A 20,599-nucleotide genomic window follows, 5' to 3' on the forward strand; every position below is an offset into this window, starting at 1 on the left:
CTTCATACATGCAGCAGAGACTTGTGGGTAATGTAGTGTTTCCCACATCCAGCAGCATGAAGCCCCGTTCCTACTGTCACTGCAGTGAAGCTTGTTTAGTTCCAGGTTCATTCTCTGGATGACGGGATGAGACGGTCCACCTGAGACGTGTCTTTTATCGCTGGGAGCCTCGGCTCATGTTGACACACCAAACAGATGTGCTCAGTTCGTCAATACGACTATTTCCAGAGGAGCCGTGAACTTTGGTCCTCATCAGAAGAGCCGAGGACAAGGACGACAAATATCCCCCCACTGAGGAAACGTTCATTTTGTGACGAGATGACAAGAAATGCTCTTCTCTCACTTTCATGACAACTTCTTGTGTATTTTTATCTTCTTTCTGGACCCTTCTTTAGAGATCTCCTTCACTTTTCAAGAGGTTCAACACTGAGATAGAGTTCTAGAATGTGCAACAGTTCCGAGATGATCCTATTTCTAGAACGTGTGAGAGTCCCAATAGGAGTTCTAGAATGTGTAGACATTCTGAAGGTTCTTAACTGTGCCACTTCAAGAATGTGTAAGACTTTCAAAACGTGTCATAATTCTAGAATGTTATAAAATATGTCCAATTCCTAGAATATGCACAAGTTCCTAAATGTGTCAGAGTTCTAGAATATACAGGAGAGAGAAGATGCAAGAGTTCTTAACTGTAAGACTTCAAGGATGTGTAAGAGCTCCAAAATATGTTCTAGAATATACAAGCGTCCTCGAATGTGTCCAAATTATGGGACAGGCAAGAGTGTCACAGTCCTAAAATGTCCAAGAGGTCTCCATTGTGTCCAATTTCTAGAATATGCCAGAATTCTGGAATGTGCAAAGGTTCCTAAACATATCAGTGTTCTAGATTGTGCAACAGTTCTAAAATATGTCAGAGTTCTAGATTGTGTGAAATTTCTAGAATATGCGAGCGTTTTAAAATATGTCAGAGTTCTAGAATATGTGAGAGGTGTCAGAGTTTTAGATCGTGTCCAATTTGTCGAATGTGTTACAGATTTAGATTGCAGGTTCTCGAAGGTGTCAGAGTTCTAGAATGCACAAGGGTTTCAAAACGTCACTGTTCTAGAATGTGCAAGAGTTGTGGATTGTGTATAATTTCTAGAATGTACAAGATTTTCAAAACCTGTCACAGTTCTAGAATTTGCAACGGTTCTAGATTGTGTCCCATTTCTAGAATATGCCAGAGTTCTGGAACCGGTCTGTGTTTCTGAATAGTTGAGTTCTAAATTGCGTTAGAGTTCTAGATTGTGTTCAATTTGTTGAATATGTGAGAGTTTGAGAAGGTGTCAGAGTTCTGCAATGGTTTCAAAATGTCAGTGTTCTAGAATGTGCAAGGATTGTAGATTGTGTCTAATTTCTAGAAACATGTCTTAGTTCTAGAAACATGTCATAGTTCTAGAAACATGTCTTAGTTCTAGAGACATGTCATAGTTCTAGAAACATGTCATAGTTCTAGAAACATGTCATAGTTCTAGATTGTGTCCGACTTATGAAATGTTGGACTTCATGAATACGTAAAGGTTGTAAAATGTGCCAGAGTTCTAGGACGTACAGGAGCTAATGCTGAGCGTGAGCAGGACACTGAGACGTTGGTTCTGGAACCATTTTCCCGTCTGACCACAGTACCAGACTTTATTACAATATGAACCAAGATCAAATATCGAAGGATTTTATTGAAGCTCTCTGTCGTTTCCACTTTCTAGAAATGTCTTTTTCTGGTTTTCTCTCACTTTCAAAGCCTAATAACTCTATCAAGGGGAACCAGAACCCAGGAGGAGAACAACCCGTCTGCTGCACATCTTATCGTTCATCCATTTGGACTCTGTTCAGTTTGAGGTACCAGACTTAAGGTACCGGTACTTTAGTCAACAGGAAGTTGTTGTTTCTCTGGTTGGAGGCAGAAGATGGCCGACAGATTAAGAAAACAGTAAGAACCCAGTTCAAACACGTTTCAAAATGCTTCTAACAAGATCTAGGAACCAGTTCAAGACCAGAACAAAAAACAGCAGGAAACAGAACTCGACCCAGAAACTGGATCCAAACTAGTCCAGCATGTTTCCATTGATGTTAGAGCAGGTAGAGATCAGATCAGAAATCTGGTTCCAATGTATTAGAAACTTAGAAATCAGTTCACTGAATAAAAATCCAGTTTGAACCTGAAACCTGATCAAGATCCAGTTCAAACATCCTCCGAGAGCCTGAGTGAAACCGATTCAAAGACCAGATCGGCCAATCAGACGACAGTCTGAACACCATCAGTCAGAAAGCAGCAACAACCTGGAGGCCAAAATCCAAAGCGGACCAGTTAATCATTTGTGAGATTATCCAGACTGCAGCTGCAGAAACTGGGGTTCCAAACTCAAACCAGTCAGGAACCTAAAACCAGAACATATTCAAATGCAGTTCAGAAGATGACCCAGTAATCTGAAACCAGTTTAAAGCTTTATAATGACACCGGAGTCCAGAATGAGTCAGAACCCCGTCGATAGGAAAGCAGAATCCAGAAAGCGGTACCGCAAAACCCAGGAACCAAAACCCAACTAAAGAAAAGTCAGACATTTTTTCTAAACGGTAAAAAATGAAAATGGAAATAACGGAAACGCAGTACTGAATATTAAGGCCCCGTTTCCATGACAACATGTGGAAATGCAAAACATTTCAGTGTCCGTTTCCATGACAACCGTGCTCATAGTCACTGAAAACGCACCGACTCTGTCTCCGTGACGACGGGCGGGGGGGGAAGCAACTCTCTGAAAAAAAAACACTTTTAACGTCGTGTAAACGGGCCCGAGTGAGAAATCCAGTGTGAAACGGGTCCAGAACCCATTTCAACCATCAGTCACAACCTGGAGAGACCCGAAAACTAGTCTGAGATGAGGAACAAACGGGTCAGAACGCCGTCCAGAGACGATCCAGTCCTTCATAGGAAAGCAACCATCCAGGACGGCGTGATAAATCTGAACTTCAAAATAAAGGCTCGTGAAGAACCAGCCTGAGAACCAGTCATAGTCCAGAAAACCTCATATCAGACTGGAAGCTTCTTTAATGAAGCAAAAGATTTTGCAGTTCGTCTGAATGTAGTTCAGAGATCCAGAAGAGACTTGATACAGTCCAGAATCTAGTCCAAATCCGGTCTGAAACCAAGAGCTAGGCCAGATCCAGTCCAATTCCAGTCAAGAAACCAGTCCAGGGTCCAGTCCAAAGCCAGTCCTGAATCCAATCCAATCTAAATCCAGTCCACATTCCAGTCCAAAACCAACCCAAAGCAAATCCAGAATCCAGTCCAAATCCAATCCAGAACCAAACCGAAGCAAATCCAGAATCCAGTCCAAATTCAATCTAACACCACTCCAGAATCCAGTCTAAAACCAGTCCAGATTCAGCCCATATCCAATGCAAAACCAGTCCAGAACCAGTCCAGAACCAGTCCAAAACCAGTCCAAGCAATGCTCAGTCATTGTCAAGATGAGCTAAAAACCGTCCTAAACGTCTTTCAAGGTCCAGTACGGGATCGAGTCACGACCCACGTCAGCGTCCACCTTAAACCAGCTAGGAACTCGTCAGAAACCAGTGAACTGAGCCCCAAAAACCCGTCTGAACCAGTCCAGAAAACTGGGCACAACCCAGAAATACAGTCAAAACCCAAGTTTCACCTGCAGCCTGAAACCAAACCAGAGAACTGGAGTTAAAAACAAACAAACATCTGAAGTGACAGAGAATCAAGAGAACAATCGACACCCAATCCAAAACTAGGTCTACGATCCTCCGCCTCACTTTCCCTATCGGGACCGATAAGGCAGCCTCGAGGATCTGTCGATACCGAGCCGATACCGAGCCGATACCGGTGGGTTGTCGTGTCTTTGCCTCCAGAGCCTTGAGAAGTTCCTGATGAAGTTTTATTTTATTTGTTTAGTGGATTTTCACGTGTTTCATGAAGTTCACCATATCAAACGGAACAGACTCTACGAGAGAGCGGCACATGGCTCGCTTTGGTCCGCCTTCCACGCTTTGTGAAACGGAATCTTCCTACAGCTGAGATGACACCTTTTGTTTGTTTAGTTCTGGACTTTTTCCGCCGCAGTCCGATCCCATCCATGTTTTCTGTCCGACATCGCGACAACATCCAGTCTGAACGTCGTCCGGAACCCCTGAAGCGCTGCTCTAGAAACAAAGACTTCAACTCTTCAGGAGAGAAAATGAAACTGATCAAACTTTAACTTTCAGGCTTTTCTTAAAGGAGGAAACACAAGAAGAGGCGAGTCGCTTCACTTCAGTTTAAAATCAAAGACCAACGGCTACATGCTAACTTCAAAAGGTTAGCTTAGCATCAAAGCTTTAGCGTAGCATCAAAGCTTTAGCTCCGCGACCTAAAAAAAGCCCAAAACCTTTTAAGCCCCAAGAAAGAAAAGAACAACTGAAAGTCCAGTTTGCAGAAATGTTACATTTTAATGAATCATTCTTTTTCTGGAAAATCCAAAATGTTCTGGTGACACACGACAATCAAACCTCCACTTTTCATAAACAAACTTTGAGGATCAATGGAATTACCATTTAGATGATGTATTGTTACGTATAGTAAAGCCACCCGAGGCTTTTAAGACCAAATATATTCATTAATTCGTCGAGTATCACTAAAATATTTAAAGCAATTATCTCAATTTTTGTAGCAAGAAAACTATATAAAATGAAAGTAAATTAAATATGTATTTGATTTATTGATTTGTTTACAAGGATGTTGATTTTAATTGAGCATATTTCATTTAATTGGGAAAATATTTGTTTTATTTACTTCACGTACACAAGAATTGTTTACTTATTGTTTCTTATTTAAAAATGTATTTATTACTTGTTTTAATTTTTTTATTTACATATTTTTTCAAAATGTTCTATTTATTTACTTACATCTTCACTTATTTATTTTTACTTAGCTCTTATTATTTTACATTATTTATTTAATCATGTAATAATTTCATTTTACAGGACTTATTTTTGTTATTATTTCTTCATTTATACAATAATTGTATTCAAATTTACAACAAGTACCTTTTCTAGATCATATTTCATTAAAAAAAAGTTTTTATATAGAATATTTTTCTATATTAATACACCAACCAGAGTAATGATGTTTGTGTTCGTTACAGAAATCAGATCCAAACGTATCAAACAGTTCAACAGCAGCATCCGGTGTTTCTGAGTCTCAGAGGGGAAAAGATGGTCTCTTATCCAAAACTATGAAGCATCCAGAACAGGTCCACTTGGTTTTGTTCTCCAGAATCACATTTCGGAGGTTTGAGATGAGTCTGAGTGGAAGATCAGTTCGGGGGGGAAGAAGAAGCACTAAAACGTCTTTCACAGTTTGGGTTCAGGAGGTTCAGCAGGTTTTTAAACAAGCGAGTTAAAATTGGTTCTCTGATCTCAGAAGGTCACGACGGGAAACATGACGGGTTTTTCAGCAGGAAGGATTTTTACGCACGACTTTAACGTTTTACGCACGGATTGGGATGACTCGTGCATGATTGGATCGTTTTTAAGGCCGTTTGGGAAGTTCTTTAGACATTTAGAAACATTATTCAAGTGACTGGTAACCATTACGCACTGTGGGAAACGTTTTACGCACGACAATAAATGCTTTATGCGGAGTTGGAACGCTTTTTGGCGCATAGTTAGTACGTGTTACGCGCAGATGGAAATAGAATACCCCTGCAGGTGGGCTTTATGCGTGGTTGGAAAGCTTTTACGCGCCGATCAGGTGGCGTGAAACGCAGCGCTGACAAACTGCGCGTCGCTGCTGAGCAGGCAGCGGTACCGGAGGGTGTAGTTCTCCCCCTCGTTGTTGTCCCAGAACTCGCCCTGGTCGTCCTTCAGGAACACGGCGAAGTGCACGGCCGAGCCGGGGTCCATGAAGGGCGGCGTGTACACTGTGAAGACGAAGCGCTCCCCGACCAGCTCCGCTTCAGCCGCGCCCGCCGGCAGGGCCTGCACGTCCACGTGGGACAGCCAGTCGTTGAAGGTGTACCTGATCCCGACCTCTTTGTCCTCGTAGTCGCCAAGGACCCGGATCTGCCCGCGCACGTCGAATTGCGTGATGGTGATGAGCTCCAGGCAGACCCGGAGCTGCTGCACCCTGCGCTCCACGTCCCGGGGCTCCAGGAAGCAGGCCACCAGTCGGTCCGGGCCCGGGCCCGTGCCGGGGTCCTGGCCGGGCTTGAAGCCCTGGCACAGGTCGCTGAGGAGGTCCTGCTGCGGGGGGAAGCTGCGGTGTCGGGACAGCACCTTGCTGGGGATCTGCGGCTCCTCCAGCGTGCTGTAGTGCTTGATCCGCGCGAGGCTCTGACCCATCGAGTCCGCGAACTTCACCGACTTCTTCCTGCCGTTGCCACCCGGGGAGCCCTCCAGCAGGCAGGCCGGCAGGGACCGGGCCCTCCTCCGGTCCCTCATGAACCTCTCCAGCCGGGACGCGTCCACCTCGTCATCCAGGATCTCCTCCTCTCCGCCCTCCTCCTCCAGGCCGTTCTTCATGCTCCAGTCCCGGGACTGCGACGGCGGCGAGCGGTACATGTGTGGACCCCCGGGTCAGAAGTCCGCCTGCAGGGGTCCCGGAGCGGGGCAGCTTGTATACACACTCCCCCCCTCCTCCTCCCCCTCCCCCTTCCCCCCCCGGGACGAGAACTGCAGACAACAGAACTGGAACGAGTGCGGTGGTGTCGCCACGCGCTCAGCTGGCTGCGCAATAACACGCGGCGACACGTAGATCTAATATCAACCTTCACCTGTTTGCGTGTAGAACGAGGATTAATAAAGGACAAACACACTGGTAGATTATATAACACCGCCCTGATGCAGAAACAACTCTTATTTTTATTCCAATGACACATTTAGATCGTTGATTCATTAAGTTCTGAATTCATTCAGACTTTTTTCACTTCAAACTTTTGATTTAAAACAAACCAAAACTGACAAATCAGTGCAAATGTTTCTCAAAAGTCTCATTGGTAAAGTCTTCAGAAACAATCTTTATTATTTCCCTAAAATTCTGGAAAAAAAACTAAAAGTCTAAATATCAAATTGAAGTCCTTGTAGTTCTTTGGATAAAAACAGTGAAGTGAATAAAATACAGTAGAGAATAATGCTCATGGATAAAAATACTTTTGGAATCAAGATGTGAGATTAAACAAAAAAAGGAATTTAAAAGATAAAATTTGTCAGATTTTCTTATTAAAACATGAAAAAGGTGTGAGATGTCATTACAGCTGCTGCACCTTTAAATGGAATGAGTCTCTTAATGAAGCATAAAGAAAGTTAAAAATCGTCACGATTCACATTTAAAATGTTTGTTCTTTTTGTTTTAATAAAGATTCTTTCTCATCTTAGTAAATCTGTTTTTCAAGCCTTCTAGTTTTCAAGGTTAGAAGTTACTTTCTTCAAACTGGAGGGAGGAAACGATCCCCGGTGAAGCAGACGGGCTGGTCTTCATGGAGTTCTGTCATTTACCATGAAAGCAGCAAGGAAAAGTCAAAAGATAAGATGAATAAAACCAGGAAAGGAACCGTGGGGAAATAAAAGCAATCTCTGGATCAGAACCTAAAATGTAAATTAATAAGATCAATAGATTAAATAAAACCCAACATCACTGCTTCTTATCAAGTCCTGCACCTTGGGACTGAAGGGTGGACCTCCCCTGGTAGAGGATGGTTCCTGATTGATCAGCTGCTGAACCTCAAGCAGACCAGCAGGAATCAGAGTGACTGACAGGTTAAAGAGGATTTCATTCACAATCAAAGGATCGACTCTCCCGGGAACAACGTTGTCTCTCACCGTCCTCTGTCCCCGTTTAGTCCACAAAACTGTGACTCACCAATCAGACGTCTCACTATGTGGTTTTCCTCGGTACCAGACGTCTGACCAAACCAGCAAACTCAGTGAAGGAACCATGGACATGTAGGTTTTGTCAGGCCGCAGCGCTCCGGGCCTCTTTGTGTCGTCAGGAGGAGAACGAGCGCTGACCCAGTCTGAGTGGTTCCTGTAGATGATTCATTGTTCTACAGGAACAACTGCATGTGGTTCCTCCGTCTGCGGGGACGGGACCTGATGGTGGACCTGATTTGTTTACCGTGTTGTTGACAGAGTCAACGGAGCGTCCTGCTCTTCGGCCGGCTTTGCTGGAACGCAGACTTTCCACGTGGATCTGTGGAAGTGCGTCAGCCGGAGCAGGTAAACAAAACACACGGCGTCACCGCTGACATCATCACCGTGTCACCGCTGACATCATCACGGTGTCACAACGCCACTTTCACTTCTGGATCTTTGTTTTGTTTTTCTCTTTGAGGGACAAAATACCAAGGATTTGATTTCCATTCCCTCTGTAGCTGTTTTCATCTCCCACCTTCAGATCTGCACTGTTGGATTATCAAGAACTTTTCCACACGTGTTGAGAATTCCTCTTCATCTGGTCCGATGGGAGCGAGACGAGTCCAAACTACAGTAAACTACATGAAGTGTAACATGAACTGCAAAACGAAGCAGTGGAATCCCCAGAAAACCAGTTCCAACCTGGTCTGAACTACAGAGGTCCGGTCTAAACCTGGTCTGAACTACAGAGGTCCAGTCTAAACCTGGTCTGAACTACAGAGGTCCAGTCTAAACTTGGTCTGAACTACAGAGGTCCGGTCTAAACCTGGTCTGAACTACAGAGGTCCAGTCTAAACCTGGTCTGAACTACAGAGGTCCAGTCTAAACCTGGTCTGAACTACAGGCGTCCAGTCTAAACCTGGTCTGAACTACAGAGGTCCAGTCTAAACCTGGTCTGAACTACAGGCGTCCAGTCTAAACCTGGTCTGAACTACAGACGTCCAGTCTAAACCTGGTCTGAACTACAGAGGTCCAGTCTAAACCTGGTCTGAACTACAGAGGTCCAGTCTAAACTCTAGACTCAGTCTAAATGGGTGAACTTTAGTCTTAACCTAATCTAAACTATGGAGACGGGTGGATTAGAAGGTGATGTGATCCACCACTCCTTCCATCATCTGTCCTGGTCCTTTGAATTGTTCTCTGATGTTCACACATTTGACATTTCCTGAGTTTAACCAGGTCAGAACACATTAAAGTCCATTTCTAATCAATCAAACACTTTAACACTCGTGTTTCATTAGTTAGTTATCAGTTAAACCTCCTGAAGCAGTTTTCTAACTCAGTATTTTCTGTCTTCAATGTTTTTGTTCAGTTGGTTCTTTTGTGAATTATATTCCAGAGCAGTCATGGAGATTAAAACAACCCCTCGGTTCTATTTATTCATTTTCATATCAAGGACCTTGTTTTCCTGTCCAGCCTGTTGGACGGTTTCTATTGCAGGTGGCATCTTCCCCCACTAGGTGGCAGCATTACTCTGTTTTTCCAGTTTCTTCCCTTCACCTTCTTGTGAAGTTCCACTGCAGGATTCCTTCCACTGTCACGTCCATCTGATGTTCTCCAACAAGGGAACATCCACAGAATGAAAAGGACCCAAACAGACGTTAAACAAGACAAAGAAAGAAGAAGAATTACAAACATGATCCCAGAAATCAGGAAGAGATGAAAAATAACTGAAAGGAAGAGAAAACAACTTGGAGCAGACGTGAAACAAAGACTGTCAAAATAAGAGAACCATGAAGACTTGGAACCAAAACATGAGAACAAGAACAACGTGTATGTTCAGACACATCGAGAGAAAAGACATGGAGACGCCAAGAACTCTGTGGTTCTTCTGGGGTGGGTAGAACCGTGTGTGTAGAACCTTGTGGTACCTCTATAGAGTGTGTAGAACCTTGTGGTACCTCTGGAATGTGTAGAACCTTGTGGTACCTCTATAGAGTGTGTAGAACCGTGTGGTTCCTCCGTGTGGCGCTGCAGAGCTCACAGCTGAACTGTCCCACATTGAGAGGTTGTTCCATGAGAACCTCGGTGAGACGAAGCCGCTCAGGTACCAAACTCACATCCGGCGCGTTAGCAGAAGCTAATGCTAATGCTAACTGTGTATCGGCATTAGCGGAAGCTGCTGAACTCGTAGTTCCTCTGGAATCAAACTCCAGTTTACTGGAGGAAACTTTCAGTTAGGCTCAGTGAGCGAGCATTAGCATTAGCATTAGCCTGTATCGACAGTCGCTGTCATTAGCGTAGAAGAGCTTTTTATAGAGCATCTTCCTCCTCCAACACCCAGATTATAGAGCATCTTCCTCCTCCAGCACCCAGATTATAGAGCATCTTCCTCCTCCAGCACCCAGATTATAGAGCATCTTCCTCCCCCAACACCCAGATTATAGAGCATCTTCCTCCCCCAGCACCCAGATTATAGAGCATCTTCCTCCTCTAACACCAGATTATAGAGCATCTTCCTCCTCAAAGAGAATTTTTCCAGTTTGTAAAGTTCCTACATTTCTTTTTCAGGACACGACCAGTAATTTTAATCCAGTACTTTTTCCTATTTGACCATCATAAGATACTAAACTGATGTTAGTCAGCGGCACTAACCAGACTTCACATAGTTGAGATCTGCAGGTTAACAAGACGTTTCTTCATTAACTCAGCAGGTTGATGTGACTCGAGCTGCAAGCGACAGACGAGACTTCAGAATCAACGAGTTTATTTCTGAACGGTTCGTAGCTTCAGCGGGTTTTTGGTCCTCGGCACCAACATCAATCACAGATTAGACCAGATTATTCCCCTCACCTCCACATCACGATCCGTATCAAAGTCTAATCCCATCATGCATCACTGCAAAAGACTTTCTGATTGGACCTGTTAGCACGAGATATCTGGTTATTGTCACAGTTTCATTGGTAAAAAACATTTAAAGAAAACCTGAATGAGCAGAATTTGTCTTTCAGCTTCGAAGGAAACAAAATGGAAACCTTCAACGTTCCATTTCTTCATGGTTGATTAGAGGAAAAACTCTTTTCCACTCCTGAATCTGTGATCGAGGTGGAAAATAAAGAAAAACAAAGACGGACTGCTGCGCCTCGTTCCCACCGAGCCTCCAGCCCCGGGAGTCTCAGTGAACAAGTCCTGGATCAGCGCCGTCAGGGAGAAGCAGGACAGCGCTAACAGTGCTAACAGTGCTATGCTAACGACGCCGCGCGAGCTGCTAAATTGCATGTTGATCATCTTGTTTACGTTCCGTTACAAAAGAGACAAATTGCGACTTGCATCATCAAACATCAAACATTTTTACAATGTGGCTGAGATTCATCCCCGTGAGGCCGCGTGACTGGGTGGTGGAGCAGGCGCCGCTCTGCAGTGGGAGGAGTCACCGCATCCGCACGCTGACATTGGCTGATGTGACGGCGGCTGATGACATCACAGCTGCGCGGGTGGTGATGTCACTCGCTCTCGCCGGTGAAGATGCGATACATCAACGTGACGATGGACGCAACCAGGGCGGGGATCACCCAGCTGGACCACCAGCTGTGGGAGAGAGGCAACTAGTTAGTGTTTAACCAACCAGTTACATCACTAACAGCTGTGAGAGAGAGGCAACTAGTTAGTGTTTAAGTAACCAATCAGCAGCTGGATGAAAGAAATAAAGTACTTCATATCAAAAGACTAACTAACCAGTCAACAACTATCTAGATAGTAGATAAAAATGTTAACATTCAACCAACTGATTAGATGACCAGCTGCAACTTATTTCCATCTAACTAGCTGACCAACAAATCAGTTTAACCAGTAGTTGTGAAAAAGACACAACGAGTTAATGATCAACTTCCCAACAAGTTAGACTAGCAGCTGTAATCAAGGAACTATTTAATATCTAAATAACCAATCAGCCTGACCACCAGCTGTAAGACAACTAGTTAATATTTAACTACCGGCAAGTTAGACCAACAGCTTAACTAAACAACCACTGAGACCAGCACTATGAGAAAGACACAGCTAGTCAGTATTTAACTGACCAATCAGTAAAGAAGACAATTAGTTGATACTGATTTGAGTTTGATCACAACATTTAAATGGGGACAACTAGTTAATATCTAACCAACCAGTTATACCAATCGCTGCAAGACCGAAACAAATAGTCTCTATCAACTAACCAGTCTGACCACCACCTCCAAGATGTTAATATTTACCACAGTAGCTAATTAGACTACCTGCTACAACGACAACAAAACAGCTAGTTAGACCACCAGCGGTTTAACAGCTACTGGTTACCAACAAATGTAAATACAAGACAGATGAGATATCAGTCAAACCAATTTTTACCAGAAGGTTCAAAACAGAAATGAGTGAATATGAAATTAATACAAGACATTAATAACTAGGTACACAGTGTGTGTGTGTGTGTGTGTGTGTGTGTGTGTGTGTGTGTGTGTGTGTGTGTGTGTGTGTGTGTGTGTGTGTGTGTGTGTGTGTGTGTGTGTGTGTGTGTGTGTGTGTGTACCTGTTCTCCTCATGCACATTAGTCACCAGGGTTTTCTGTGAACAAAATAAAAACCATTGATCAGAGGCTGTGATGTCACTGAAAACTACATTTCCCATATTGCACTGCAGCATTTTATAGAATCCCCAATGACTCACGGCAGGTTTGTTAATCTTGTGTCGGTCGTCCTGCAGAGGCACACAAACACAAAGATGTTATAATACAACACACACACACACACACACACACACACACACACACACACACACACACACACACGCTCACCGGGTGCACTTCTCCGATCACCATGCTGCTCGCCATCTCTCGGGCGTCGGTGGAATGTCCGACGTCCTCAAAGCTCTCGGTGGCGTTTCCTCCCGCCTGCTCCTTTAGAACCTCCTCTCCCCCAGGGTGCTGGGGTGAGACACACACACACACACACACACACACACACACACACACACACACACACACACACACACACACACACACACACACACACACACACACACACACACACACACACACACACACACACACACTTAACATTTCTCTCATTCAGCCACTTAATAACGGCGGTCGACCTCCAGCAGGACGTTGATGTTGTCATTGCCGCTGGTTAGTTGCTGGTTAGTTGCTGGTTAGTTGCTGTTTAACTGGACTCAACAACTTGTGAACTTTTCTAACTGAGCTGAAGAAAACACTGGAAGTCTGAATGATCCAATGAAATGCAGTGAACTTGTTCATGATGTGCAGGAAAGGAAATGATGACATTTTGACAGCGACCCCGACGCAAACCTATCGTCTCCATGGCAACCTGCCTGCACACCTGCAGCTCCTGTCGTCTCCATGGCAACCTGCCTGCACACCTGCAGCTCCTGTCGTCTCCACGGTAACCTGCCTGCACACCTGCAGCGCCTGTCGTCTCCATGGCAACCTGCCTGCACACCTGCAGCTCCTGTCATCTCCACGGTAACCTGCCTGCACACCTGCAGCTCCTGTCGTCTCCACGGTAACCTGCCTGCACACCTGCAGCGCCTGTCGTCTCCACGGTAACCTGCCTGCACACCTGCAGCTCCTGTCGTCTCCACGGCAACCTGCCTGCACACCTGCAGCTCCTATCATCTCCATGGTAACCTGCCTGCACACCTGCAGCTCCTATCGTCTCCATGGTAACCTGCCTGCACACCTGCAGCTCCTGTCGTCTCCATGGTAACCTGCCTGCACACCTGCAGCTCCTGTCGTCTCCATGGTAACCTGCCTGCACACCTGCAGCTCCTGTCGTCTCCATGGTAACCTGCCTGCACACCTGCAGCGCCTGTCGTCTCCACGGTAACCTGCCTGCACACCTGCAGCTCCTGTCGTCTCCACGGTAACCTGCCTGCACACCTGCAGCTCCTGTCGTCTCCATGGTAACCTGCCTGCACACCTGCAGCTCCTGTCGTCTCCATGGTAACCTGCCTGCACACCTGCAGCTCCTGTCGTCTCCACGGTAACCTGCCTGCACACCTGCAGCTCCTGTCGTCTCCACGGTAACCTGCCTGCACACCTGCAGCTCCTGTCGTCTCCATGGTAAATGCATTATTTTATAGAGCTTAATAATGTGATGAGACAAGAAGCTGCTGTATTCTTGATTTATTGTTGGTTAAAGACACCAAACATCAGTGTGTCACTGCAGCTGCTGGGACCATGAAGCTTCAGCAGGACCCCTCCTCCTCCTCCTCCTCCTCCTCCTCCTCCTCCTCCCCTCCTCCCCTCCTCCTCCTCCTCCTCCTCCTCCTCCTCCTCCTCCTCCTCCTCCTCCTCCTCCTCCTCCTCCTCCTCCTCCTCCTCCTCCTCCTCCTCCTCCTCCTCCTCAGAAACACACGGAATATGAGGGAGCGCATCAAATATAGTTATTAACCTGAAACGTACATTCTAGTGTCGAACATATTTTAATCTGGAGCCACAAACAACCAAGTTCATCTCATCTGGAAGAAAAACCTTAAAAAGGTTTCTCGGGTCTAAACATCCAAACCAGATTAAATGATCACATTTGATCTTACGAGTCAAACGGGAATGTGAGTCTTACTTACTGTGGTGACTCTCCTGGGGCCAGATGCATTCTGGGATACGCTGCTGTCCCGAGTCCAGACGAGGCCACGCCTCATGTGTGTTTGATAAAATGATCGGGGCCAGATTATTTTTTGATTTGAACTTTGGAGCGGGACGAGTGGCGGCGCAATGACGCGTCCTCAGAGAGTCCAGACCGGCCCCCAGCCGTAAACCCAGGACAACACGCCCCCACCCTGACCTCTGCACAGCCTGACGGGGGAGGAGGAGGAAGAGGAGGAGGGCTGCAGGACGAAGTCCAAACGCTGAGTCACTGTGTCTGTTTCCACCACGTAGACGAGGAGCGGAACTAATCCAGAGACTGTTTGACCCGGTGAAGCTTCAGAGTTTAGAGGAACGGTCCTTCGTAACGGCCGCTCAGCATTTTAACTCATTTCAAATCAACAACTTAAGTACTGTGGTTCCTTTTTAAATAGCAGGAGAAGTATCTAATTACTACTTTGAAAATCTGAGCTTCAATTACAGCCAATTTAGTTTGTTGTTCTATAAAGTGGCAATTTGTTGACTGTTAGCTTTAGCATTGCGCTATGTCGTGGTCTCAAGTTGCCATTTCAGCAAAGTCCTGTTTACTGGAGGGGGAGCCTCGTTAACCCCGAATCAACACACAGCAAGTTAGCATTAGCCTTTATCCACAGGAGAGGTGGTTAGCATTAACATTAGCCTTTATCCACAAGAGATGTGGTTAGCATTAACATTAGCCTTTATCCACAAGAGATGTGGTTAGCATTAGCATTAGCCTTTATCCACAGGAGATGTGGTTAGCATTAGCATTAGCCTTTATCCACGGGAGATGTGGTTTGCATTAGCATTTATCCATGGGAGCTGTGGTTAGCATTAGCATTAGCCTTTATCCACGGGAGCTGTAGTTAGCATTAGCATTAGCCTTTATCCACAAGAGATGTGGTTAGCATTAGCATTAGCCTTTATCCACAAGAGATGTGGTTAGCATTAGCATTAGCCTTTATCCACAGGAGATGTGGTTTGCATTAGCATTAGCCTTTATCCACGGGAGATGTGGTTAGCATTAGCATTAGCCTTTATCCACGGGAGAAGTGGTTTGCATTAGCATTTATCCATGGGAGCTGTGGTTAGCATTAGCATTAGCCTTTATCCACGGGAGCTGTAGTTAGCATTAGCCTTTATCCACGGGAGCTGTAGTTAGCATTAGCATTAGCCTTTATCCACGGGAGCTGTAGTTAGCATTAGCCTTTATCCACGGGAGCTGTAGTTAGCATTAGCATTAGCCTTTATCCACGGGAGCTGTAGTTAGCATTAGCCTTTATCCACGGGAGCTGTAGTTAGCATTAGCAGCATCATACAAGTTTCTTTTTCTTCTTTTATCATAGAAAGTATCTGTAAATATTCAGAACGTAGAAAATTAGAAGCCATTTTTTTAGTCTTCTAATTCAAACAATTTAAAATATTGAAGCTCCTCAAAGGTTAATATTAACAAATATAACAAATACATTAGACTAAAATATATTATAATGAATCGAATATTTGCAATTTAAAGCAGGATGTTGTTCATTTTTAAAAACCTTCTGAATATATATATATATACATATATATATATATATATATATTTCCCAACTGACTTTAATAGTGTAAGACAATTAAAATGATCTCAAAGCTGAAAAATACTCCTGAGTTTAGCAGAATCGTCCACTTATGTATTAAATAGTATTTGACCCAGCTTGAGGTTCCACCTGGAGCTGCTCTGGGCCCCCTGTACTTTCTGGAGCTGCTCTGGGCCCCCTGTACTTTCTGGAGCTGCTCTGGGGCCCCTGTACTTCCCGGAGCTGCTCTGGGGCCCCTGTACTTCCTGGAGCTGCTCTGGGCCCCCTGTACTTTCTGGAGCTGCTCTGGGGACCCTGTAATTCATCAATTCAACTCATTTTACACATTTAAGTTTCACTATGCTCTGTGAGGCTTTTAATCTGAAGTTAAACCTGGGTTACTTTAATTTAGACCTGGATTAGCTCTAGTCTTGCTTCAAGATAGAAGACTGTTAAATCTGAGATTATTTTAATCCACGCCTGAGAGCCATTTCAGTAAATCCGGGATTAAAGTGGGATTCAGTCTAGAACTTGGAACATGAAACTGGACCAACAAGTTTGTTGATCAACAGAGAAAACACAGAATTTACCAGATTAATACTTTGGTGTTTGGCAGTTAAAATGTAACTAATCACACAAGTAGTTAGAGTACTAGTTGAGTATCTGTATGTGTCACAGGTATTTTCTAGCTGCTATATCTGATCATATATTCTATCTTTATATATTTTATAGCCTCTAAACGGTGATAACTGCTCCTGAATGAGGCCGGAGTTCCTCTGGGAGTCCTGCTGGGTCCTCTCTCATTCTTACGTTCAACACAATCGGTGTTTCCTCTTGGTTTGGACTGTCTCCTGGGTCCCCTGTCTTCACTCACGTCCTCACTGTGGACTCACCTCCTCCAGGAACTTGGTGACATCGTAGACTTTGTTGTGGATGATGATCCAGGTGGATTTGAAGGTGTTCTGCTCCTCGATCTCAGACAGTCTGTAGAGCTTCACGCCCCCGCTGCTCTTCCGTTCCTCCGTTTCGCTCATAATGTTTCAGGAAAAGTCCCGAAGCTTTTAATTTATGTGCTTTTGTTGTTATTGGGAGAGCGGACGGCAGCTGCCTCACGAGCGGGTGGAGGTTATATAATCCCAGGGGCGGCGACTCGATAAGAAACAAGGCGACATTTAACCCAAAGAGAAGTTTCAGCTCGGAGCTGCCAGAAAGGTGTGAAGCTCACCTGAGCAGACCGGAAGCACGCGCCAAGGCCTTCACAATAACAGTCTGCACGTTACGACAAGCGACAACCTCCCCCCCCCCCCCCCCCCCCCCCCCCTTTTAAACAAATAAAACCACCAACAACAAAAAACTATTTTACACATTTATACTTACCTAAGGAAGATGACCAGGGCCACCTAATAAAGTATATCGTATTTACAAATTAGTTTTATTCTAATTAGATTCTCAGAATATTGACATCGAAGTAAAAATCCCCAAATCATTTTAATATCTTTTTTTTTCTTTTAATGGTGGGTAGCCACATTCCTCCTCTGTACATGCCAGTTTGGTAAAAATAGAAATTATAGAGATTTCCCATTTTGTACTTCTTCAGAACTTTCAACAATTGTAATATATTCTGTTATCCAGAGTTTCTTCTTCTTCTTCTTCTTCTTTTTCTTCTTCTTCTTCTTCCTGATGTTATTGTTGTTGTTGTTGTTGTTGTTTTGCCCACCTACTAAATAAACCACACAGCTCATTATGATTATATTGCGTTTTGTTTAAATTGTTTCTGTACTTTTGTGGTTTTTCTCTCATCTTGTATCTCAGTGAGCAGTTTACCTACTTGTTGGTATTTGTCATGTCTTTTCTGTGAGGTTTTTGGGGCTTTTTTCCTGTGTTTAGCACTTTATTTTGAAGTCCTATTAGTAGCTATTTTATGTCTTTTTTGAGTTATTTTCTGTTTCATCTTTTCTTATTAGTCGTGTCGATTTATGATTCTTTTTGTAATTCAACACTTTTTAACATCCTAGTGTGAGACTATCTATTTGTATATTTTCAGTATTTCTTTATGACAATTACTTTTAAAATCTTAGTCTTAATCTTGAAATCTTGATCTTCACAGTGGGTATTTCCCTTCTTCGTAGTTAATTATCTATAACTCCATTTTATTGACAATATTTTAAGTTAAAAATGTCCTTTATGCCTTTTCGTTGCAGGAAGGTTTTACATTTGACCAGCAATGTTTTGAAAATGCTCTTACTATGGTAAATCCAACAAAGCATCTATAATAATAATAATTTAAAAAAAAAGAAACCTGAATAATTAATGTTGTTCCATTTTAAATGAGAAACATAAGATTTTCAAAACAAACATTTGTAATGAAGCCAAAATGTTAATATTCTCTATTTGCTGTAATAGTAGTATTTTTAGTATCTTAAACTCCACTTTATATTCAGTATTTAGTTTTCAGTCTTTTCCCTTTTCTGCTGCATCATGGTTTTATTGTGAAGGTCTTCCCTGTCATCTTGGCTCTTTCCGGTTTTTGTTCTTGAGCTTCACGAGCTCTCAAAGTTCCTCATACGGTCACTGAAGCCCCGCCCACTACCCGCCCACCAGGTCGGTCTCTTATGTCTGCAGCCTTGAGACACTCTGATTGGCTCCTGTTCCTATCAGTCACGCGCGGGGCCAGTGGGCGGGGCTAAAGTTCAGCTGAGGTCGAAGACTTTCAAGGAAACTCTCTTCTCACGCAATCCTGCGGGTCTTTGGACTCTCTCCTCGGGCATTAGCGGTCATGCCGAGGTCCTACTTCCATATAAACTCATCCTGGGTCCGTACAAGTTTTAAAAAGTCCCAATAAGTCGATAAATTCAGTTAAAAGTCTTGTTTTTACCGCATTTCTCCCGCTGCAGTAGAACTCTATATAGATTGTGTATTGCTGTGACGTGTCACCCGAAGCGCCTTTCTGATCTCTCACAACTTTATTATTTACACCCTCCCTTTACGGAGCTCAATAAAAACAATAAATCCGCCCTCCCAAAAAATATACCAAAAAAACTTTTTGGTTTCTTGTAATTGTAATAATTATCCAGATAAGTGTATACCTGTGCATACTTTTATTATTACACTTAAAACAATAGGGTTGGCCATAAAAGTAGAAAAATTAACAAATAAACAATCAAAACACAACAAATAATCTGCTACTTAGGTTATAAATTAAAACAAAAGTTCAATTCATTCTAGCAATTATTAAATATAATTTTAAGTCATCCATTCTTTTAAATAAAAACTCTCTGATTAGACCTTCTACAGCCATTCTCCATTAATTTATTTAAGTTTGTTTTACTTTGTTCCTCTGCTTGAATGTAAGGATTGAAATGCTTGCAATTTGAGCAACATAAACAAGACGGAGTGAGAGCTCACACTTTGATATCATATCTTTGGCTTAACGGAGCATTATAGCGGTAAATGCTAAGATATCTTCTCATTTTTATCATTATTGTATTGAAATAAAGAGGAATTATCTCACACATTCTAATGGAAATTAGAGGTCAGTGGATAAAAATGTCCATGTTGAATCCAGAAACCTTTTAGTTTGAATCTTTGTGGCATCTCTGTTAGCAATAGCTGCTAGTAGCTTTAGCTCCCTGTGGCTAACAGACGCGTCACAAACTGGATTTTTTTGTGGATTAAAAGATTAAAAAAAGGTAAGTGAGAGTGAAATTAACTATTTCACTGAAGGTATTTTAAATGTTCATGGTTGTTTTTGTCATTTTTAGTCTTTCAGGTGATGTGTAAATGTTTCTAGTTGATTGTTAGCTCTTAGCAGCTACTAGCTCTTAGCAGCTACTAGCTCTTAGCAGCTACTAGCCTCCAGAATAGATTATTTGATTTAAGTTTTATAATTATTATATTATTTCACAGACTAGGATCCTCCTTTTGAATGTAAATATTTAATCTGTTTTTGTAGAATTCATCTTTGAAAACCTTTTTAATTTTTTTTAATGTTGCTCCTCAATATTATTAAAGCTGATGAGGTAAATATATAAACTAAAGTTATGTCAACTTAAAAGATGAAATATAGTTTTATTATCAATTTTCATACAAAAAAAGTTCCCACCTCTTAAATAAGTGTACTTTAACAGATATTGCCGAGGCTGTGCAGCGGTAGTTTACGTCAATGCAAAACCCTGACATATTATTATTATATGAAATAAAAATTACGTTTTATATCATTTAATAAGTATTGTACCGGTAAGTAACTAAAAGGAAGTACTTTTCCTTTAAAAAAAAGTGTGTTTCCAATATTGTTAGGGTTATTGGGTGACCTGTATATTGATGCATTTTACATGTTATATATGGTCAAATAATGGATATAATATATAATATAATATAATAAAATTTTATATATATATATTTAAAATTTAATTTTTTTTCAGAGTGAGAAGACGGCATCCAGGAGCTGATTCAGATCTACAGAATTTCTAGTTCTAGTTTCATCTGAGTTATTGAGGTAAAGTCCAAT

At 43.0% G+C, this 20,599-nt stretch overlaps 2 protein-coding genes across 3 annotated transcripts; both read right to left on the reverse strand.

Annotated features, from left to right (window-relative positions):
• Positions 1–4,574: 4,574 nt before the first annotated feature.
• ppp1r3g (protein phosphatase 1 regulatory subunit 3G) lies at positions 4,575–6,555 on the reverse strand (the record flags this gene model as incomplete). Its single annotated transcript, XM_080488949.1, has 1 exon — positions 4,575–6,555. The coding sequence occupies one exon, from the start codon at positions 6,553–6,555 to the stop codon at positions 5,782–5,784; it is 774 nt and encodes a 257-aa protein (XP_080345075.1). The 3' UTR covers positions 4,575–5,781.
• Positions 6,556–9,289: 2,734 nt separating this feature from the next.
• On the reverse strand, positions 9,290–17,325 carry cyb5a (cytochrome b5 type A (microsomal)). 2 transcript variants are annotated; one of them, XM_080489114.1, is made up of 5 exons: positions 16,986–17,325; positions 12,710–12,838; positions 12,583–12,612; positions 12,446–12,480; positions 9,290–11,472 (listed from the first exon to the last, which is right to left on the reverse strand). In XM_080489114.1, the coding sequence occupies exons 1-5, from the start codon at positions 17,124–17,126 to the stop codon at positions 11,388–11,390; spliced, it is 420 nt and encodes a 139-aa protein (XP_080345240.1). In that variant the 5' UTR covers positions 17,127–17,325; the 3' UTR covers positions 9,290–11,387. The 2 variants fall into 2 exon arrangements, with proteins under 2 accessions (XP_080345240.1, XP_080345241.1); XM_080489115.1 differs by lacking the exon at positions 16,986–17,325 and adding an exon at positions 14,500–14,818 and having other exon boundaries at positions 9,294–11,472.
• Positions 17,326–20,599: the final 3,274 nt, after the last annotated feature.

The sequence above is a fragment of the Lipophrys pholis genome (genome assembly GCF_963383615.2).
Source record: "Lipophrys pholis genome assembly, chromosome: 20".
NCBI lineage: Eukaryota > Metazoa > Chordata > Actinopteri > Blenniiformes > Blenniidae > Lipophrys > Lipophrys pholis.

Bases quoted from the DNA above. Each gene is read 5' to 3' on its own strand.
- cyb5a (XM_080489114.1), bottom strand. From the start codon at position 17,126: ATGAGCGAAACGGAGGAACGGAAGAGCAGCGGGGGCGTGAAGCTCTAC. The intron at 12,839-16,985 runs GTGAGTCCACAG...GTCTCACCCCAG, and splicing joins TCACCAAGTTCCTGGAGGAG to CACCCTGGGGGAGAGGAGGT. The intron at 12,481-12,582 runs GTGAGTCATTGG...TTTTGTTCACAG, and splicing joins ACAAGATTAACAAACCTGCC to AAAACCCTGGTGACTAATGT.